Here is a 23,705-nt window from a genome sequence, read left to right on the forward strand (position 1 = left end):
ACTTCATTGCATTTTTAAAATAAAAGGATGCTAAATTTTAACATCTAAAGGTTTGCCTTAAAAAAAAAAAAAACAACAAGAAACTGAAGGAAAAACCAGCAACAATTTACTACTAGGTATTTAGAAACTGATTTCTGAGAAACCAAATGAATTTCTGTCCTTCCCAACCCACAAGTCTCTGAAGCATAGGGCATTAAGTATTGCTTATCTGCAATTTCTAGATGTACGTGGAAGGCATTTAACTTCTGTAATTGCTAGAACTAATAGTCGAGATTGTATCCAGCTGAAATTAGAAGCAAGCATCCCGTGGAGAGCATGAAGTAGCTCCTCCCTCTCGGGCTGCATGCTCCTCTGCAGTGCTTAGGCTCAATCATGCAGCTTTAGTCAGCAGTTTAGAATGTGGAACAAAACGCATGCATTTATCAGAAGCTAGAGATCTTAGTCCTTAAAGGTCCGACTATCTCTACTATTATTAGCAAAGATGAAGAGAAACGGGCCAAGTAGTAAATTACAGATAAATTTAGAAACTTTAAGGGATGGAATTTTGGCAATATGTATCAAAGCCATTAAGACATGCAAACTGCTGGGTCTAGCAATTTCTCCTTTAGTTTAGACATGAACTCACAAGTGTTCATAATTATAAAGAAAATGCCTAGAAGAATGTAACAATGATATAAAATGAAGAATACTTAAATGGTGAAAAAAGGGGGTAAAATATAACATCTAACAATTTGTTGCGTAAATAGTATGGAGTAATAGTAAATTATGCAATGATTAAGTAATGCCACATTTATACTTACTGGTATATTTACGTTTGTGATCAATAATGTGAAAAAAGCAAGTTATAAGACAGTATTACAGTGTGATAATAATTTTAAAAACTGTATATATAATATTTTACTCCCTGCGAAAAATACAAATGATGACACCATCTCATTGGTGAGGCTATGACAGGTTTACTTGTTTGCATTTTCAGATAAGGAAAAGATGCTTTGGGAGAAAGGGGCAAAAAGATTAAAATGCTTTATAAACTCTGCCAGGTCTTCACATAAATTTTAAATAAATGAATATATTAGAATGCTAGAACAGCGTAACAAGTCAATGAACTCTGAGGGACACAAGCAGCATCAGGCATTACCCTAACAAAATAACCTCGCACACTATACTGCTGCTAATTTCAAAGAATTTACCTTTTATTCAAGACCACTAAAAGCTAAAGGTCTCTAGAAGAAAAACAGATTTAAAAAAAAAAAACTTTAAAAACATTCTGAGACAATTTTATGAACTGCTTAAAACTATACAGCTGGTATAACTGCTTAAAACTATACCATGTGGCTTGTGTCTTCACACATGCAAAAATATTATGCTAATAAGTAGCTAGAGTATGGTCTAACATCTACCTTTAAACCTCTGTGTTTTCCTTTGGTCTTCAGCCTTGTTCCAAATTCCCAGTGAAAGACACAAGGTATTGCCAAGCATATATTTATTAAAGGGAGGGAATGGTAAGGAACAGTGAATGGTAAGAAATTTTATAAATATGTAAATCACACTACTTTTATTCTTTCATTTGGTTCTAGATAAAGACATGGCAATTTATCCACATATATGGATATTTTAGCTGTTAACTGAATAGTATTAAAAAAAATAACAAAATCCCTAATTACTTGAAATTAGTTTCAAAAGAACCCCCAGCAGAACAGAACGTACTAGCCCACAAAAGCCTGCCCACATATAAAACCAAGACAGAAAAAGGGTACGGACGTCATAGTTCTCCAGGTATCTGGCTCGCTCTTCAGGGCTCATTGACACAGAGTCTTCCAGGAATTTTTTCAAGGTTGATCCTGATTCTGAGAATTTGAAAAGAGACAAAATTGAAGAGGTTTGATATCTTCTCGATGAGATGCTTGTGAGAGTAGCAGACGCGTGCTACTGGTCAGTGCCCTTGCACTGTTAAGTTAGGAATCTAAAGGTACTGGGATAAACACTAAGTCCAGGTTATCCAGAATAACCCGCTGAACCAGGTTATCTGCCACACAAAGGGAGGAATCCATATTTCTCCTAAGAGTACGTACATCCCTATTATTGGGGGCCTGGGGAGAGCACAGTGGCAGAGCGTTTGCTTTCTGGGCATGAGTTCTAGGTCCAGCACCATCTGGGCATGAGTTCTAGGTCCAGCACCAACCCATCGATCGACGGTGACCCTGGCCCTGCAAGGTATGCAATCTCTGGCACACAGCAACCCATTCTGGGCAAGCCCTGCTAATGAACTGTGTTTCTCAAAGACATCACAACAAAATGTGTGAGCCCCTAAACCAAGGTGCAACTCCCAGCCAGCTCAATGGCGATGGCGTGGAAAATGGGCGGGCACTCAGCCAAGCCTGTGAGAGCCTGGATCAGCAACACAAGTTGACAAAGGGAAGGGGTGGGAGAAGAAAAGAGGGGAAGAGAAGGGTTTACTTCATTCTCCAGAATCAAAAGAACTAGGGCACCACCTGCTGTGCGCTGCGAGTTAGCACAGCCTGGGGAAGGACCCGGGTGAGCGGGAGGGATTCCTTACCAAAATGCATCTTGTCCTTATTGTTGGCGATAGCATGGATCAAGCCGATGGTGCCACAGGCGTTGCTGATCGTCTGCTTCATGAAGTACACTGAGGACGTGACATCCTGGCCCTGAGACTTTATTTTTTCTTCCTCTTCTGTCCTGAACACTTCGTACTATTAAGACAGACAGAAAGAAAGAATAGTCAAAAGAACATATAAGACACATATAAGATTGGAACAAAAGGGCCACAGGAAAGACCAGAAAAATTCTAACTATACCCATCCAGGGGATTTTATCCATCCAGAGACTATGGATGGGGTCTCTTAAAGGAATACCATGAGAGGAAACAGGGACTTACATGGTCTGATTCAGAAATCTATCCAAGATGACAAAGAGTGGTTATGCAGATCACAATCATATGCTAATACAGTCGTATGTACTGAAATGTAAGAGCTTATAAAAACCTAACATAAGTAATCTCTGGACCAAGAAATTACTGCAGATTTTGATTTTGTTGTTGCAGTTTACTGCTGGTTCTGGTTTCTGGGTCACACCTAGCGGCACTCAGTAGTTACTCCTGGTTCTGCACAATGGAACTACTTAGGTGCTTGGGGGACCATATGGGATGCTGGAGATTGAACCCGGGTCAGCCACTTGCAAGGCAAGCACCCTCGGCACTATACTTTTTGCTCCAGGAATTTGATTTTTAACACTTACCTATTGTCATTAGAACCTATAACCAAAAAACTAAGAAACTTCACACTATCATCTACAAGCACAATATTCTTAAGATTCTTAATATCACAATATTCACAATATTCTTAAGATTCACTATCAGGTATAACAACTGGTTATTAAAAACAGTATGGTACAATAACAAATGTCAAAAGGCCAGGTTGCCTTAAATATGACTGCCTGAGTCCACATTCTGCTTCTTCATTCATTAACTGTTCCACGAGGGCTAATGAGTGAAGAGAAGGAAAGAAAAGGGAAGTAAAAAGAGAGATTTAAATCTTGAAGCTTGGCTTCATGATTTCCTAAAATGTTCAGATTGCTATAGCGCTGGGTCAAACAACAGAATACACTAGAAGGCCCTGGGGACTACCTTTGAGCTTGGAGCATTCAGAACCAACCCCTATTTACACAGCACCCCCACACTAAATTCTATTAAGATGCCCCCACTGTGGAGACTTCCTCTAAGAAGGGAGTCATTTGTTCTCAGCTGAGTGCATATTTTTGAATTTCTGAACAAAACAACTTTCAGTGAAGATTTACATCTTTAAAATTATGTGGCTGGGGAGACAGAACAGTTGGTAAGGTCTTTGTGACCCTGGCCTTGCTTGTGACCCTCATTCGTGGGGTGGGTATTCAAATTTTTTTAAATTTTTTTATTATATAAGGTAGGGGATGTTTCCACCCCAAACCCTAATCCCTGTCCCAAAGCACAACCGAAATCATGTATTTTGTATTGTCTGTTATGTAAAGTCATCTTATGATGTGTTGCGTAGCTGTGAATGTGGCCGCATGGTTCAGGAATATGTTCACTTGTACGTGAGACTCGACCTGAGCGTGTGGGGAATGGCCTTGAACGTGGCAGCAGTTGGGTTCTAGAGACTTTCAGCTGCTGGGACTGGGTCCCATGGGTGGGGAGGGATCTCACCCGCCCCTCTGGGGCACCCTCAGTGAAGCAGCCTGGCGTGGAGTCCGGTGGCATAGCTATGGTAAGCATCATGTTGCTTCCTTCTGGGAGAAAAAGCCATGTGATCGGGATGGTGGCTGGTGAGGAGATTATTCGGCACCGGCAGGAGGTGGTTTATGGGCATCGTGACCTCTGGGTTGCAGGACACTGGGGGGGAAACAGGCAGAGGAACTCCACTCCCGGTCCCGTTGAGCCCAGAGCCCAGGGTCACAAAGTTCCTTACATGCAGCCAGTTCGAGTTGGATCCCTGGCATCCCATGTAATCCTTGAGCACCACTAGGAGTAATTCCTGAGTGTGGAGCTAGGAGTAAGCCCTGAGCATTTCCAGATATTACCCTCAAACAAAAATAAATAAATAAATTCATAAATCCATAAATCAAATCACCTTTTCTGTAATGGGGAAGAGTAGTAACACTGCACATACAGGTCGTGGCACCATGCTGAGGAGCTCTGGGTCCATTCCGTAAACATCGACAAACTGCCAATTCGGATGCAGACCTAACTGCTTGAGAAACTGAAAAGAGGGAAAAAAACAAAAACAAAAACAAGACAGCATTGAGAGGAAAATAACACACATGTACTGTATTAGCTAATACATAAGAGATTGCCACATAGCAAATATTACTGTTGAAGAATAAAGCAATGCAAGGTCCCATGAACAGGATGAGAAATCGATTTCACAAAAAACTGACAGCAATCAATTTTATCACTTAATGAACACTGAAAGTTCATATAATAAGCAAAACTCTTTTTACAGTCCATTATTTAAAAGTTCTTCTGCCCCCGCGCCTGGCTGTTCCTCGCCGGGGCCGTTGGAGGGGAGCGGGTTGAGCTTTCCTCCCCGCCCCGACCAGGGCTCCGGCAGCCGAAGACCTCCAGGACCAGCCACCACCATGCTGAGACCACTCTCCGCACACATGAAGGTACTGGCAGAGGGACAAAGCCACGCGGGTTCCGGGGCCGAGATTTCCTAGCCTACTTGGATTGGACTCGAGCATCCTCCACCCAGATCCTCCAAATTCCAGTAGGCAGGGGTCACACCCACCAACTAGCCCCCTGGCGCCTGTAATCCCATCAACAGCCAAGACTCAGAGACTATAAAATCCAGCTTCCGGAACCATCTTATCAGGACATCTTTTTATGACATCTTATTATCTCATTCCTACTTTGGACAAACTTGCAGGCTATCTAATGTAGCATGCCGACAGGGCAGAGTCTGGCAAACTCCCGTGGCGTACCAAATATGCCAAATACCAGTAACAATGATGGGTCTCATTCTCCTAAAGAGCCTTGAATATAATCTCAGGGTTAGGATGAAAGAGACGTTACTGGGGCCTTCTCGAGGCAATCGACGAATAACAGGATGATGAAATGAAATGAAATATTTAAAAGTTAGAAACAACCAGAACTTAAAGAAAACCGGTAAGTTGGTTTAATAGTTTTAAACTCATTTCTATCTCATTTTTTAAGGAGATAGATACATGTAAGCTCTAGTAAAGAATTGTTTTTGTTTTGTTTTTTGTTTGGGGGTCACACCCAGCAGCTCAGAGAGACTAGACCTGGCTCTGCACTCAGGGATCATTTCTCGCTGCAGCTCGGGGACCATATGAGATGCCAGGGATCAAACCCAGCAGGCAAGTGTCCTCCCTGTTGTCCTATCATTCACGCCCTGTAAAAAATTATTTTAATAGACAATGAAAACAGATTCTTGGGAGCCAGAGAGAAGGTAGGGCGTTTGCCTTGCACATGGTCAACCTGGCTTCGACCCCTGGCATCTGGTCCCAAGAGTCTGTCCCAAGAGTCTCCTGAATGTAGAGCCAGGAGTCAGCCCTGAGCACAGTTGGGTGTGGCCCCCAAACCAAAACCAGACTCTCATAATTACCAAAAATGAAAAGATCTATAGATGGAGAGACACCATGAGTAGACAAAGCAAAAAAAAAAAATTCAATAAGCCTGAGCAAATAAGAAAAAAATGCTTGACCAAAAAAGTAAATTACTCACTTCCTGAACCTCCAGCATACAATGAAACCTACTCAACTTCACTGCCACTCTGATACCTTGGCAAAATAACTGCAACAAAAAGCTCAGTGCTTTCTAAAAACTATTAAGACTTCACTGTAAAATAAAACATGACACCATAATCTACTGCAAGGATTAAAGAGAAAAAAATTAAAATGGTATCAATTTCACAATTCTTTAAAATAAATTTTAGAGGATGGTGGGAAAGGAACAAAAGGAATTTTTAAAATCATATTTTAAAAAGGCATCATCATAAAGTACTTGTAAAATACATTACACCAGTTACTTCTCTAACATCTGAAATGTACAAACAATCGGGCCTGAAGAGATAGGACAGGGGTTAAGGTTCTTGCCTTGCATGCAGCTGACCCATTTGATCCCGGGTACCCCATATAGTGCCCTGAGCACAGAGCCATGAATAAGCCTGGAGCACTGCTGGAGGGTGGCCCAACAAAAAATGAAAAGGAAGGGAAATTGTGGATTAGGTATTTCTCCCTGAAGAAGAGTGATCATCAAATGGACACTGGTGAAGGGATGGGTGTTGGGAATGTTGTCTGACTGAACCCCCGATCATGAGCCGCTTTGCAACTGTCTATCTCATGGTGACTCAACAAAAATAAATTTTTAAAAAATTTTAAAAGGCTTGCAGGGGGAATGCAGAGACAAGACAATCAGTGGGGAGGGTGCTTGCCAGGCACCATACAGAGTTCCCCAGTCCTGCCCAGAGTGATCCCTGAGCACCACTGGATATAACATGCCTCTCACCCTTCAAAGAAAGAAAATCTTGCAGGAGAGACCCTCCTTAATAAATCTCTAGAAATGTGTTGTGAGAAGTATTTCTAATTTTTAAAAAAGCATTTTTTGCCAAGGACACAAAGATAGCTCCACAAGCTAGAGCACGTTCCAGATTCAACCCCTGGCATCACGGGGCTCCTGAGCACAGCCAGGCATGCTGCCTGAATACCACGGAATGGGGCAAGAAAGGGAACAAAAATGATTCACAGAGGGTCGAAGTGTTTGCTTTGCACGCAGGATGCCTGGGTTTGGTCTAGACACCACATGGCCCTCCGAGCACTGCCAAGAGCCAAGTCGCCACATCCAAGCACTGAGCAGGGAGTAGCCCCTGAGCACGGCCGGGGCAGCCCCAGAACTAAATCAAAACAGCAACAATAGATGGGATTGGTGCCGGAATACTGAACCTTGAACAACTTTATAAAAACAAAATTAAATTAAAAAAATTGGAATGCATTCACTATTTAAATGAAGTTAAGGCAGGGTGCTCCAGAGAGGAACAGCTCCTATGCAGGATTATACCCGACTTCATGATACCTACCCGTGAACTTTAATAAAGTTCACAAAATGACTCCAAACTACTTCCCTTTTCAAACATCAGAAGTTCTTAATATCCAATTCTACATAAGCCAAAAACGGGGAAAAAATAATCATAAGCAGAATATGTGTCTTATTAGGCTCTTCAATTCCAGCTCTTACAGGAGTCGGGAGAGATAATACAGCGGGTAGGGTGCTTGCCTTGCATGCACTCAATCCGGTTCAATCCCTAGCATCCCGTATGGTCCCCCAAGCACTGCCAGGAGTGATCCCTGAGTACAGATACAGGAGAAAGCCCTGAATACCACCTGGTGTGGTCTGAAAACAAGAAACAAAATAAAACAATCCCTGTCTGTGGGGCTCTTAGAGGCCACACAGAAGACTATCTGTGAAACTGCACTAACATTACAAACCTGTTTCAATAAAGCTAATCACTTCTATGTCTACATAAATCCATTATCCCATGCCTGTTTTTTTCCATCACTACAGTCAGAAGGTGCCCTGTGGGCTCACGGTCACTTCCTGATGGTACTGAGGTTACAAGGACTGCACCCAACCCGTACTGAGGGGTGGGTGGCAATCTTCAATCTGGAGATCAAAACTGGGGATCAAACCCAGAGCCTCACACATGCAAAGTGTGTGCTCCAGCTCACCTAAGCTTATGTAAGATGTCTTTGTGCTGTCAGAGAAGTAGAAAATGCCACATTTGGCTTCTAATACCAGGTATGCATGTCATCAATTTCAATCACAACCAGACTGGCAGCCCTAAAGTGTGGACTTTTGAGGAAAAATTTAAAAACCTGGCAAGAGAATTTATTTATGTGCCTCTCCCCAGGTGAGCTAGAGCGATAGCACAGCAGGTAGGGCATTTGCCTTGCACACAGCTGACCCAGGTTCGATTCCTCCGCCCTTCTCAGAGAGCCCGGCAAGCTACTGAGAGTATCTCGCCCGCACAGCAAAGCCTGGCAAGCTACCCATGACGTATTCGATATGCCAAACGCAGTAACAAGTCTCACAATTTGTTGTGAGACATTATTGATGCCCTCTCGAGGAAATCGATGAACAACGGGAGTACAGTGCTACAGTGCTACTCTCCCGAGGTGATAATGTTATTTATTTGCAAAACTAGATGGTATCCCTACAACTTTACACAGCAAACTGTAAAGAAGTGTTAAACATTTTGGCGACTAAAGAGTGGGGACAGATTTGTGAAGTTATGAAAGGTAAAGGAACTTTGTTGTAAACTTAACTCCATGTCAGCTAATGTGAACAAGTACAAAAAGTACTGAGATCCAAAGAAAATCACTGTAGCGAAACTGATCAGCATCAAAGAGAGAGAACAAACGATTAAATAACAGATTAAATAAAATAGAAAAATAAAAGACCCCTTTTTATCTTTTTACTCATACCTTTTATTCAAAGGAAACTGATGTGAGGAAGCTCAATTCAATTAATATCAAGTACATCAGTCTCATCTTTGACTCCAAATTACTGAGTCAGACTCCCATAGGAAGTCATCATATGAGTAAGAAGAACAAAAGCATCTATTAAATAATAGTTACACCCAGGAAGTGCAGAAAGGGTAGGGTCTTCAACTTTCACCTCACTTCTTAGAACATGAAGATCTCCTAGACGTTTCATCATCAAAAAGAGAAAAAAAAATAAGAAAAAACCCAAGCTCGTGTTTAAAATGATTACACACAGAAAAAGACAAGGAGGAAATTCTTTGAAGTATTAACAATGGATGTTTGAATTCAACTTTTTATATGCAGGGTTTTTTTCCCCCCAAAATCTGTTACTGCAGTCAGGGGTGCACTGCAAGTAACAAAGAACAGGCCTTGCATGCAACAGACCCTGGGTCTAATCCAAAGAACTGCAGCATAGCCTAGTCAAAGTTTGCATGGCTCACTGAGGGGGAGAAGGCGGGGGGGAGGGGAAGAGTTTTATTTTATGGGGGTTTGGCCATACCTGGAGGTGCTCAAGACTTACTCCTGGCTCTGCACTCAAGGATCACGTCTAGCAGGGCTCAGGGGACCATATCAGATGCCGAGGATCAAACTCAGGCTGCCACATGCAAGGCAAGCACCCTACCTGCTGTACTATCTCTCTGGCCCCCCAAAAAGGTTATTTTTAAGATAGTTAAAATTAAAATACTTAAAATATCGTTTGCAATTTATATAAATCATTTGGTGTGTATATGTAGATAGACATCTATGTATTTTACTTACACTTACTCTCTGCTTGGTGTTCTGGGGGGTCACGCCCGTGACACTTTGGGGGGAGGACTGTGCAGTACAGTATGAACTGAAGCCCTTCGAGTTCTCTTCCTGGTGCCGTCTACACAGCAGGCACAGAGATAACGATTCCATGTCTGCAGTGCCAAAGCCATTCCTAATACTATCAGAAATATCCTGTTTGCCAGGCTGAAGAAGAGTACCGCGGGGAGGGTCTTTACCTTGCAAAACCCAGGTTCGATCCCTGGTGTCCCATACAGTCCCATAAGGTAGCCCTGAGCTCCGCCAGGAGTAATTCCCGAGTGTGGTAAAGATAAAGGTAAAGGTAAAGGCCCTCCCGTTGATCGTCGATTTGCTCGAGCGGGCCCAGTAACGTCTCCATTGGAGACTTTGTTGTTACTGTGTCTGGCATATCGAATACTCTCTCTCGGTAGCTTGCCAGGCTCTCCGAGAGGGGCGGAGGAATCGAACTCGGGTCGGCCATGTTGGCCACTTGTAAGGCGAACGCCCTACCCACTGTGCTATCGCTCGCGAGCCAGGAAAAAACTCTGACCGTCACCAGACATGGCCCAAAAACCAAAAGATAGATAAATAAGAAAGAAAGAAGTATCCTGTTTGCATCACGCAGGACAAAGTGATGTTTAACCTCTGATACGAGTCTTCTGACTTGTTCTAAACACTGGGTAATAAAATTTACAAACAAATAAACAAAAAAATTCTGGATGCTCAGCCTAGTCAGTACACAATGCTGCTAAAACTTTGGCCAGTCAAGAAAAAAAGAAATTAGCAAACTAAATTCTGTGCCCATAATAGAACCTCAGAGAATTTACCATTTTTACTCAGAGAGACAAGCCACTAAACAAAAATTATTTTTAAATAATCTTAAGATATAAAATAATTACTTTTTTGAGGAGGGACACACTCAGCAATGCTAAGGGGTTACTCCTGGTTCTGCACTTAGGAATTATTCCTGGTGATGCTGGGGGTGGAGGGGGGCGTGGGAGGGGTGGACCACATGGGATACTTGGGGATTAAACCAGGGTCTGCTGCTTGCAAGGCAAACGCCCTACCCACTGTGCCATAGCTCCGGTCTTTATTTGAAAATTATTTTAAGAAGTGTCAGGACTCTGAAACCTTGCTTTAGTGCACTTTGACCTAGAGTAAGCGTCATGACACTGCAGCGAGCAAGGTAGGCTTACTTTCGCACGGTTTTTCTCTGTGAGAAAAGACTGAGAGGCTCAACGATTTGAACGTCGTTTTAAACAGCAGAGCCCTAGTCCGCGCTCCATTTGCTTTCCCGGCCTCATCTCCCAGTAAATCATCTTCCAGGCACCTGGTCTGCAGCCACAATGAACTGTCACCAAGTTCTCAGGGAACCTACAGCCATCTCTTCCCTCCTGGGTTGGATATGCAAGCGGCATACCTCTCCACCGGAAGAACTGTTCACCTCAGCCCCCAACTTAAAACAAATTCCTTCTCTGGGTGACAAAGCAAACTCTGATTTTACAAATTTAAAATAGCCGGTAAGTCAAACAGATAGTTCCAGCTTTTTTCGTTTTCTCCCCACACCCACCTTTCCCTTTGGTTTTTGGCTTTTGGTGCTCAGGGGACCATATGTGATGCCAGGGATCGAACTAGGGTTGGTGGCTTGCAAGGCTTTACCCCTGTATGATATCTCCAGCCCTAGTATTTTTTTTTTTTGCTTTTGTGTGGGGCAGGGGTGGTGATTGGGCCACACCCATACTGCGGGGTGCTTGGGACTAAACCCAGGTAGGCTGCATGCAAGGTAAGTGCCTACCTGCTGTACAATCTCTGCCCCTCCCTTTTACCCCCTTTGGCACTCAGGAGTGGTTCTGGGGGACCACGTGGTGCTGGGAATTGAACCCAGGATTCCCACGTACAAAATATTCACTCTAATTCTTTGAGCCAGGTCCTTGCTCTGTTCATCATCTTCTTTTTTTTTCCCCCAATTTCTCCCCAGTGCGAAGATCTAATTAATTCCATGCAAAGCACACCCTCTCCCGTCACATCCCTGGCCCCTCAAATGTGTTCCAAAGCCATATTCTTCAGTTTGTTATTGATCTAGGTCAGGATAGCAGCAGACTCTGCCTTGTCACTAAAGTACTAATCATCTAAGTTATGAAGAAAATTACACCTATCTTGAAATCTCTGGATACTATGACCAGTGAAAGTACAGTAGTAACTGTGAGATAAAGAATTTGGTAAATAAAAAGGAGAGAGAAAAAGGAGAGAATAAGAGAGAATGCCCTCCCACTGAGGCAGGGTGGAATATGGGGGATGGGGGGGGGGGGGTGGGAGGGACATTGGAACCCGTTGTGGTGGAAAATGGGCACTGATAGAGGGGATAGGTACTTGAGTACTTGATCACTGTATAACTGAAACCCAAGCACAAAAATTTGTAAGTCTATAACTGTAAAAAAAAAAAAAAATACAAGGCAACCAATCTCCAAGAACAAGATATCAAGAGATAAGACTTAACCTATAACAACATGTTACAAGGGCTTAAGGGCTCCATGATGAGCTTGTTATGAATAGAATATAATGTCCAGGAAATTATACAATGGCTTAAGGGCTCCATGATGAGCTACAACAATCTTCACACACTTTATTCTACAGGAACATCTTTTGACCATTTGTAGCAAATTATTGATAACAAGCCACGGAAAATTAACAACTCAGTCTGCTCTGGGGCAGGCTTGAGGGGTGTTTGGGACAATTGGAAAGAATGGTGGTGGGATGGTACAATAATGGTGGGATCGGTGTTAGAATATTGAATGTAACAAATCATCCTAAACAACTTTATTCAAAAGTAAATTAAAATAAAAATAAAATCCAAAGAAAAAGAATTTGGTGAATAACAGGTAAGTGAGAAAATAACTGTTCTTAAAGCCTGGAAGCTAGCATGTTGAAAGTAGACTATGGACCGAACATGACTGCCACTCAATGCCTCTTTTGCAGACCACAACACCTAAAAGGAGAGAGAGAGAACAGAGGGGAATGCCCTGTCACAGAGGCAGGGTGGGATGGAGGGATGGGTGTGGGAGGGATGCTGGGACCCGTGGTGGTGGAAAATGGGCACTGGTGGAGGGATGGATATTTGATCATTGTATAACTGAAACCCAAGCAAAAAATTTGTAAGTCTACAACTGTACCTCATGGTGTTTCACTAATAAAAATTTAAAAAAAAAAAAAGAAATGTGGGGGGGTAGTGGGGGGGGGAGAATAACAAGAAAAAGAAAAGTGAAATTAGATAGGCACAAAGAGGGAAAACACGATAAATATTTTTATGTGGGCTGGAGCGATAGCACAGTGGTAGGGCGTTTGCCTTGCACGCAGCCAACATGGCCAACCCGAGTTCGATTCCTCTGCCCCTCTCGGAGAGCCCGGCAAGCTACCGAGAGTATCTCGCCTGCATGGCAGAGCCTGGCAAGCTACCCGTGACGTATTCAATATGCCAAACACAGTAACAATAAGTCTCACGATAGAGACGTTACTGGGCCTGCTTGAGCAAATCGATGAACAACGGGAGGACCGTGACCGTGACCAATTAAGCACAAAGAGAGATTTACTCCTCTGCAGGATCTTACGATTGTCACCAACTATGAGACAAGGCTAGTCTGCCTTACAATAATCATCAAGGGCAGAGGGTTATGGTGCCTGCTTCACACGCCCAAGGCCCGGGTCTGGTCCCCAGCACCACATAGCTCCATGGGCAACAACCGAGCACGAAGCTGAGAGGAACCTCTGAACACCACAGGGTGACGCCCCTGCCCCCAACTAAGTGAAAATAAAAGAATCCTATCTGGATAAAACAGCGACCGACTCTATCCAGCCTAGACTATTTGAATAGAATCCAGTATCCACTCTGTAGGCCTTTTTTTATTATGAGGCAATAACAGAGAAGCAGTGGGCTCAGAGAACGGTGGCCAGGGGCGCTGGGACCAGGACACTGCAGGGAGGACATTGGCTTTGCCCAAGGCTGACCCGGGTTCAATCCCCAACACCTCATGTTGCCCCCAGAACCTGCCAGGAGTGAACCCTAAGCACAGAGCCAGGAATAAACCCTGAGCACTCCCAAGTGTGGGCTTTCCCGACCCCCCTGCAAAAAAAGATGACCAGGAATTACAGGGTTTAGGAAGGCATCCTAGCTTGAGAATCTGAGCATGCATAGAGGTAGAGAAGGAAATTTATGGGCCAGAGAGACAGTACAGTGGGTAGGGCGCCTGCCTGGAAGACGGCCAACCCGGATTTGATCCCTGGCATCCCATATGGCCCCCTGAGTACTGCCAAGAGTAATTCCTGAGTGCAGAGCCAGTACTTAACCCCTGGCATTGCCAGGTGTGGCCCATAAACCAAAAGGGGGAAAAAAAAGGAAGAAAATTGATTATGATTCTTGTCCTCAGATAATTCAGTAATTTTTTTTAAACAGTAAAGCAATTCGATTTACTCCATATATAATTTCAGTAGGATGGATGAGAAACAACAGGAAGAAATTACAGAAAGGAAAATTTTCAATTAAAAAAATAACCCTATCATTCTTATTTTACTATTATACCTTATTCTCATGATAACAAAGAAATCACCTAGGGCTAGGAAAGTACAACCGCCTTGCTTGTGTGAAGTTGTGGGTTCAATCCCTGGCCCCAGAACACCCCGAGGTGTAGCCTGATGGCCCCTGAGGACCAAAAGCACCACAGGGAATGGCCCGGGACCCGTAAGCACTGCCAAGTGTAGCTCCCACAAAAAAAAAAAAAGAAAGAAAGAAAAAAACATTTAACGTGTTTGGTTAGATTTGGGGCCACACCCAGTGATGCTCAAGGCTTACTCCTTGTTCTGTGTTCAGGGATCACTCCTGGTGGTGCCTGGGTGACCAAATGGGAGAGAGGGTTGGATTCAAGCACAGCTGGGGAGCATGCAAGGCAAGCCCCAGACCTGCTGTAACTATCTCTCCAGCTCTGAAAAAAAAAATTTATTAGCTGCCATTATGAGACAGACCATTGTCCACTGCAGTGTTTAAACAGATGATTTATAATCACATTAACAATAATTAGGGGAAGGGGAGTTTGAGCCACACCCAGCAGTACTCAAGAGTCTATTCCTCACTCTGTGTGTTCAGGGGTCACTCACCGCAATGCTTAAGGGAGGGGCCCTACGGGGTGCTGGGGATTCAACTGGGGTCAGCAGCATGCAAGGCAAAGGTGGTACCTTCTGAACTATGATTTCTCCAACCCTAAAGACTTTGAGAAAGTCTCTTTAGAGCAGGAAGACTAGCTGACAAGTCCTGAGCGCTCCCTAGGAACCAGGCACTATTGGTACTTCAGACAAGTCCTTGCTCTAACACGGCTCATGACCGAGCGGTAGGATACACAGGACCAACCACTAAGCACAAAGAAGCAAGGTAAATTCACGAGGTGGTATTATGAAGGAAATAAAACAAAACACTGCAGATCGGGGAAGGGGGGAGAAGGGGGAGGGACATATTTTAGCTGTGTAATCCAGGAAATACTGAGAAGGTGACTCTGAGGTGAAACGTCAATGGCAAAGAAGAACCAGACACAGACCAACCCAGAGGAGAGTAATCAGAGCAAGGAGGAGCACAGTGGTAGCCTGCAGCCTCAAGGGGTTTGGCAGAGAGACAGCAGCCCAGCCCAAGGGGCACAGCCTGCACAGCCCCGCCCAGGAGAACCAGAGCGAGTGTCCACAGAAGGACAGGTTGTTGCTTAGAGTGTTTGCAGCAGGGAGACAGAAGTGATGGGCGCTGTCGCGAAATCACTTTCGATGTCTTTGGATGGTCGAACAGATTTTAGAAAAGGGAGAAGGAAAACAAACTACCATGGGGACTGCCCTAGTTGGTCACAGGAAGGATGACAGTAGGCTGGGATGCAGTTGAGGAAATGGAGCTGAGTAACCAGGTTTAGGATGGATTGTGCAAGAAGAGTCTCTAAGAGTTGCAAATGACGGAGTCTGAGGAGTCAAGGAAAAGAATATTAGATGTGACTAGCATTCACAGAGCAAATTCTCTACACTTTTGTTGTTGTTGTTGTTGTTACTGTTGGTTTTGGGGCCATACCCGGCAGCACTTGGGGGTCCCTCCCAGTGGTGCTTCAGGGAAAAAACACTTCGAGTCAGGGTTTGAACCTGGGGCGTCCAGCTCACAGAGCCTGCAAGAGTCTCTCTCACCCCGGCCTATATACTCCACACGTAGTAATTAACAGAACCTTTGTATTAGGAGCGATGAGAAAGAGAAAGGGTTAGGGTGGTCTTCGAGCACACAGTGATATCCAAGGAACCAGATGAAAACACCTTTGCCTCTCCCAATGAGCATGGCTGCGAAGAAGAACCAACCGCACCTTTTTGGACATCAGCTATGGCGGTGTCCATGGGAGGCTGAAAACGAGCAGGCAGAGGATGGAAACACACATATTTTCCTGCCATGCTCAATCTGAGGTATCTGTGAGACTCCCGGATAGAGCTATCAGAGAGGGAGAGGAACACACACGTTTCCCATCAGGTGGAGAAGGCAGGCTCAGGGTGGAGAAGGCAGGCTCAGGGGATGACGGGGCCATACAGCAGATGGGAGGGAAAACACACACATGGAGATTAACCCAAAGATCTGTGGTGCTCACTGCAAGTTACAACATAGGGCCAAGGACAGAGTTCGACCAGCTGCGTGCAAGATTGGTGTTCAGGAGTTGCAGGTGCCATGCCTGGCATCACCTGGTCCCCTGACGACCAAGGAGGAGTGATCCCTAAGCATCATGGGGTGCGGCCCCAAAAGTCCAAACACTATAGTAAAAAGAAGTTGGAAGAAACGTGATCTAGCAAAGAGAGAAATCAGCCAGAGAAACAGGGGGGACGTCAGAATTATCACAGAAGGCCAGGAAAGAAAAGGATGCCCCAAAGAACAGAATGGGCTGTGATGTCAAACACTGATGAGAGGGCATGGGAGATAGTGGCAGACAAAGGTCTCTGGAGCTGACAAAGAGATACTGAGTGAACTCGGCAAGGGTTAACAGCTATGATGTGAGGACAGAAGCAAGCTGGGCAAGAGTAATTCAGGAAAAAGAATGAAGGTGAGAAAACTTAGTGATGGCTCCTTCAAACGGCTCTGAAAGCTGAAGGTGAAAGAGAGAGTGAGGAAGTGGCACAGGACGGCAGGGGAGTGAGGGAGCTTCCAGACGGAAAGTTTTGTATGCTGCCAAATGTTGGCACAGCGTGGGCAAAAATCCAGCAGATAATGTGTGATTCTTTCATTCGAGGCAGCTGAGCTAAATATAATCGTTATGTCAAAGTAAACAATTTTTCTCTGGACACTGGACTTGATGACAGAAAATATTTTGCCTCAACATCACAATGAGGGGCGGGGGAGATAGTGCAACACGCAGGCTACTGGCCTAGCATGTGGCCGACCTGGGTTCGATCCCCAGCACTCCAGAGGGTCTCCCCGCCCTCCCAGGAGTGATCCCTGAGCTCAGAGCCAAGCTACACCAGGTGCAGTTCAAAAACAAAAGCAGCAAGGAGGCTCTGAGGGGTTTCATATGAAATTCATTAGTGCTAAAACACAATAACACGTAAAATATAAATGTCACCGTGTTATGCCCAAATCATAAAGCATAGTCAAAAAAAAATTCTAGTACAGTCGTTAAGAAGAAAGGCACTAATTGCCCACATCACAAACTGTACCTTGTTAAAATTTTAACAACTCCTAAGCTCAAGTATCTGTAACTTTCCATCAGATAGTGGCTGCTATTATACCTCTGAATGTGGAGGTAAATAAAATAGTTTAAAGTCCTTAATCTTTATATCACTTCATTGATTTTTATTCTAGGGAGGCCCCACCTACAGCATGAGAAACTTTTCTTAGAAGTTTCAGTACAGAGCGACAGTACAGCAGGAAGGAAACTTGCCTAACGCAGTAAACCAGGGTTCTAGCTGCAGCACCACTTGTGGTTCCCTGAGTACTACTAGGCGTGACCCCTGAGTGCAGACCCAGGAGTAAGTCCTGAGCACCGCCAGATTCGGAAGCCCCTCCTTAAGGAAGGAAGGAAGGAAGGAAGGAAGGAAGGAAGGAAGGAAGGAAGGAAGGAAGGAAGGAAGGAAGGAAGGAAGGAAGGAAGGAAGGAAGGAGAAAAAGTTCTTAGAAAGAATTAACTCAACAATTAATCAACAAGCAATCACTGCTTATCTCCTGTTGGACTACTAGGTAAACTACTAGGTAATGTCCAACAACAAGTAATGATGGCATGTGTGGGCCACTCAAATTCCTAGTAGTCATCACTTCTGCATGGAGCAGTAGTTGCCCAAACTAAGTGTATAGGCAACTACAACACAGCAGCAGAGCTAAAATCAAGAAATGTGAGCTAGGAGATAACCCAATGGACCAAAACACATCGTCTACATATAGGAGCACTGGATTCCATCCCAAAGCATGAATGGCTCCCCAAGCACTGAGCCAGGGATGGGCTTCTAGCCCCACAGTGTTGTGGCCCCCCAAAGGAGGGGAGGGGGCAGGAATTAAGAAAGCCTACAATTCCATTAAATTGAAGAAATAAGACAGTGGGAGTAGATACTGCTTTTGAGGTTTATTTGTGGCTTTACTGGACCAATTACTCAAATTCTAAGTCAGTTAATTAAATTTGCATGCATTTTCTATTCTCAGTTCTGATATTAATACAACAAAGAACCGACCATCAATTTTTTCTTTTGAATTGCAACTAATGACTTCTAGGGGCAAGACAGATAACCCAAAGGCTGGATGAAAGTTTTGCATGGGTCAGGGCCACATTCAACCTTGAGATTCTAGAAGTGCAAGGCCAAGAGTAGCTCCAGAGTACTCAAAGGGAAAACCAAACAAAATCCCCCCAAAACAAAACCCTAACCATCTCCAATTTATCCAGTCTCCCAGTAAGCATATTATTTTTTAATACAGATTTATAACAAACTGAACCACCACACCATAGCATGTCAGAAACTGTACAATCATATTCTCATCACATCTTTTCTCTGCTTCTGTCACCCCACAACGGCTCCCTGTCACTATCCAACACCCCACTGTTTTTCCTGATGGGTCTTCATCAGAGTAGCCTGGTAACTTTACCAAGTGCTAATAGTCTGCTCACCGCTTGTCTTCCCTCTGAGCCGAAACGCACAAAACCACGGACGTATTCACTGCAAAGGTATTAAGCAGAGCCTGCTCATACCTGGTTTTAAAAATGCCCCACCCATTCCACTGAATAATGTAAATAAGTGAAGGTGTTTCCACAGTTTATTAAGATCACATAGGAACAAAGTGCACGAGCAATTTAAGTGAAGGTGAAGCACATTATGTTTCCTGTTACATAAGCTCACTTATTAAAACATCTAAAAATAATTCTTCTTAACTCAGCCCCCCCCTCCCCAACAAGAGCAGAAAAAGACAAGAATGTCCTCTCTTCATTCTATTCAGCTTTGTACTGAAGGTCACAAACAGTACAAAGAGAAAACCACGAAAGGCATTATCAATTGTATGTTGAAAAGAAATGTCTATTCATAGAAAAAAAAATAATTATCTACAAGAAAATCCCAATGCGTTCAACACACACACACACACACACACACACACACACACACACACATCCCCGATTGTAGAATAAGAGTATTTAGACAAGTGCACAGAATACAAAGAAACATACAGGGGCCACAGAGATGGCTCAACTGAATGAATGCAAGCCCCCACCCCCCACCCCCACCCCCGGGCACCACCAGGAGCACACACACATAAGACTCACACAGTCAAGACAACAAATCAGCTGCACTTCTATACACAGGAACAGAAAAATTTGAAACAGTATGAAGTGCATGACAGCACTGCACAGGGCCCTGGGTTTGATTCCCTGGCACCGCATGGCACACCACATACTCCCTCAAACACCACAGTATCAATTACTGAAACACCAAAAATCATCACTTGGGTATCATTCTGGCAAAACAGGTACAAGGTCCACATGCTAGAACCACTAGACACTGCTGAAAGCTACCAAAGATTTTTCCGAGTAAAGGTATGTATATCCTCCTCATGAATGGTTATGGCTGGTTATTGTTGCTACTCTGTCCAGGAATGTAATAAAAAAAAAAATAGGACTCTTGTAGAAATTAATAAAGTGATTCTAAAATGTACCTGGAAAGGGTACATAAAATAGCCTAAAATTTGTTTGAGTGAACGAAGTTGGGTAATTTCTACTATTTGAAGACTTAATCCAAAGGTGTGGCACTGATAAAAAAAAAAAAAAAGATATACAAATCAATGAAACGAAACAGTCTAGATATAGGGTAAGCTGACTTTTTAAAAAAGTGTGCACACCAGGGTCCTGGAGAGTGCCTCAAAATGGATGAGCACATGTGGTGCTTACACATGTCCAGGATTCAGTCCCCAGCTTACACACACCCCCTTGTATCACTGGATCTGGCCACCACACAGCAAAGATAAAGAAACTATGTACAAGTAGTTTCCTGTTAACTCAGAGAAATAGACATGCTATCTATATAATACATACAACACACAATACAGGTGTGTTGCTTTTCAACTTAATTCAAGCTTACTTGCATTTTTTTTTTTTACAAAGTCGCAAATACTAATTCTGCCCAAAAACATTTTTGTCTTTACAAAGAGGTAAAAACGTTATCAGGCAATGAATGAAAGGGAAGGCAATTTCAAAAAAGGAGAACACTAAAAAAAAATTAACATGAGTGGAGTTCATGTCCAATTCAATCAGCCTAATTAGTGGCTGAATAAATAGCAGTACTCCTACATTAAAAAAAAGAAAATTAACATTAAACACCAAGATAAAAACTAATATCTATATAGAAAATGCAAGCTGGGTTTTAAGCTTTACATATTTCTAGATTACTAAAGAGCCGGGGAAGGGGGTGGGCATAACTAACATGGCATCTCAAAAGTTTAATAGACCTGTGAAAGAAAACAAAGGGTTTTCTGTAACAATCCAGTATTTCTACCTACTTTCTTTGCATCAAGGAACTTCTAAAAAAGTTGGGGAAAAAAAAATCAGGCTAAGCACATGAGGGAACTGTGGAGGGTGTGTGTGAGACAAACAGAAAAGAGATCAGAAAAATTAAAAAAAAAAAAAAAAGACTACCTGAGCAAAATCCAAAGTCCAAACCCGGTAGCACTTACTATTGTTCTTCTCATTTGAGTGGCTTGGGAGATACGTTTCCCCTAACCCCACCCACCCATCCCCTTCCCTCCCCATCCCCCCCTCCCCCCAACCTCGAGACTGAGTAGGTGGGCCAGGAATGGCGTGGGGTGGGAAACTCTTTAGAAGGCGCTTGTCTAGGGTCTGGAAAAAAAAAAAGACTTCTTACAAATGCCAGGTTGGGAGGGACTGGGAAGAGGGGGCGTGGCAGGGAAGAGGGGTGATGGGGGTGGGGGGGGGTGAGTGGATGGGGCAAGAGATGATTGGGAGGTGAGTTCATAGTGCGGGCGGTGGATGAAATTACAAGGGCTGGGTGGGCGAGTTTACAGAGCGTGGAGTCAGGTAGTGTCGGTCAATTAGTCACCCGTCAGGCTCAGGGGTGGGAAAATTAGGGAACCTGGCACGAGCCGGGCGGGGGAGGGGGCAAGAAATCAAGGAAAGAGGGGGCCGGGATGGGGTGGGGTGGGGTGGGGTGGGATGGGAGGACGTCCTTGCACCCTCCGACCCCGAGATGACGAGGGACCCCTCCTCCCCCCAGCAGCAGGGGCGCACGCCAGCCGCGAGCATCCCAGGTGGGTGGGTAAGGGAATGGGGGGCGGGGGGAGGGCGCACGCCCGGCCGGGGCGCGCTGAGACGACCCCCACCCCCTCCCACCTCCAGCCTTGTCCCAGCTGTGGGCACGCAGGGGCTCCGGTGGGGGGGTCCTCGCTCACCTGGTTGGTGACCTGGAAAGGGACAGAGGAAAGAAAAGAGAGAGAAGGCGGTTTAGACGCAGGTGGACCCCCCCGGCCCCCGGCCCAGCGCGCTCGCGCCCGCGCAGCCCCCCCCCCCCCCATACCGCCTCCGGCCCCGCCGCGGCCGCTCACCTCGGGGTTGGCCTCCAGCGGCAGCCAGCGGTGACCCTCCATGGCCGATGCTCCCCGGCCGCCGTCCAGCTCTGACAGCCGTCGCCGCCGCCGCCGCCGCCGCTTCCGCCCCCGCGCGCCCTGACCCGGGCCGGTCCACACCGCCGGCTCCCGGGGGGGTGGGGGGGAGGGCGGGAGTCGGGACGGAGGCGCTCGGCCTAGCGCCCCCGGCCCGCCCCGCCCCGCATGACAGCGCCCAAGGACCTTCCAGACCAGGAGCCCGGAGGGGCGCAGCCGACGCCGCCGCAGGCCCCGCGCGTCCCCCAGCCCGGGGGGGGCCGCACGCTTGGACTCTTCCGAGCCCCGCCGGGCGCGCCGCTGCTGCGCATGCGCCGCCCGCACCGCGTGCCCGCCGGCCCGCCCGCCGCGGCCTGCAGAGGCGGCTGGAGGGCTCTAGGGGGCGCGCCGCGGGGAACCCGCGCAGCCTCCATCCTTCAAGGGGGAAGAAGGAAAAAAAAAAAAAGGCTGTTGGGGAGTCCTGCTTGGCCCAGGTTTCTGCGTTAATCAGGATCCAGAAGGGACGCGTTAGCCTGGCCTGCGAGGGCAGAATGTGGGGTGCATTTCGGAACAGCTAACTAGGGTTCTCTTTTTTTAAAATTTTTTTTTAATTGAATCACTGTGAGATGGACCCTTACCAAGCTGTTCATGATAGGTTTCAGTCGTAAGTATTCCAACACCCATCCCTCCACCAGAGCACATTTCCCAGCACCAGTGTCCTCCACCCCCAGCTTGCCTGTATAATAGGCACCCTTTGTGTCTCTGTCTCTTTCTCTCTCTCTCTCTCATTTTGGGCATTGTGGCTTTGAATACAGTTACTGAAAGGTTATCAAGAATATCCCTTTACCTCCTTTCAACACTCAGTTCTTGTCCAATACAATATCATTTCCAACTATTATTGTCATACTGTTCCCTTCTCTATCTTACCTACCCTCAGCTCCACAGACACTTGTGGTTGGTTCCAACCATCAATCAGTCCTCCTAGCCCCTGTTTTGCCTGCCATGGATTTTAGTCTTCTAATACATATATATAATATACAACAGATGAATGCAGTCATTCTATACCTGTCCCTCTCCTTCTGACTCATTCACTCAGCGTGATTCTCTCCATGTCCATCCATTTATAGGCAAATTTCATCAGTATTTTTCCTAACAGGTACATAGTATTGCATTATGTAGATGTGCCATAACTCGGGTTCTCGTAACAGAAGTTATTAGGGTTACCTAGCATGAATCTGACGTGGAACAAAATGTTGGGGATTCAAAGCTGAGCTCCTCGGTAGAATAGGAGTTGGACAAAAAAACAAAGACTCACAGTGAAGTGTGATAAGGACGCGATGGTGATAGCCACTGAGACTGCAGGTCAAGGGGAAATTGGGGCATCCTGGAAGATTTCTGGAGAGGGGGGTCAGCTTGATAGAACCTCCAGCAAATAGTAGAGGATAGTAGCCAGGCTGGGTGGGCCAGCTTTGTCCTAATACCATGGCTGCAGAGTCTGCCACATAGAAGGGCAGTGGTTAGCTGTGACACTGGAGAGAGAAACAGGAACAAGTGGAAATCGAGAAATCTGGGCCAGCAACCGATGCCTGGATAAAAAAGCTAGTATGTGGACTCAATGGAATGCTACTCGGCCAGTTAAAAGTAAATAACAGATAAAATTGTGCCTTCTGGGACAAAGTGAATGGAAGTTGAGATGATTATGCTAAAAAAAAAAAAAAAGAAAGTGAAAGGCAACTGACCGAGATTTCACTCATGTGGGAATATAGTTCAC

The 23,705-nt window shown here is 45.1% G+C and overlaps 1 protein-coding gene across 1 annotated transcript in view; it reads right to left on the reverse strand.

Moving 5' to 3' along the window:
- UCHL3 (ubiquitin C-terminal hydrolase L3) overlaps positions 1-21,767 on the reverse strand; it is a 65,336-nt gene extending 43,569 nt beyond the window's left edge. Inside the window, exons 1-4 of the mRNA XM_056109776.1 lie at positions 21,746-21,767; positions 4,626-4,754; positions 2,558-2,714; positions 1,762-1,847 (exon numbers count right to left, since the gene is read on the reverse strand). Coding sequence (XP_055965751.1) covers positions 1,762-1,847; positions 2,558-2,714; positions 4,626-4,700 — 318 coding nt within the window. The 5' untranslated portion in view covers positions 4,701-4,754; positions 21,746-21,767. The remainder of the gene's footprint in view (positions 1-1,761; positions 1,848-2,557; positions 2,715-4,625; positions 4,755-21,745) is intronic.
- Positions 21,768-23,705: the final 1,938 nt, after the last annotated feature.

Source organism: Sorex fumeus, unplaced genomic scaffold (genome assembly GCF_029834395.1).
Source record: "Sorex fumeus unplaced genomic scaffold, SorFum_2.1 ptg000008l, whole genome shotgun sequence".
Taxonomy (NCBI): Eukaryota; Metazoa; Chordata; class Mammalia; order Eulipotyphla; family Soricidae; genus Sorex; species Sorex fumeus.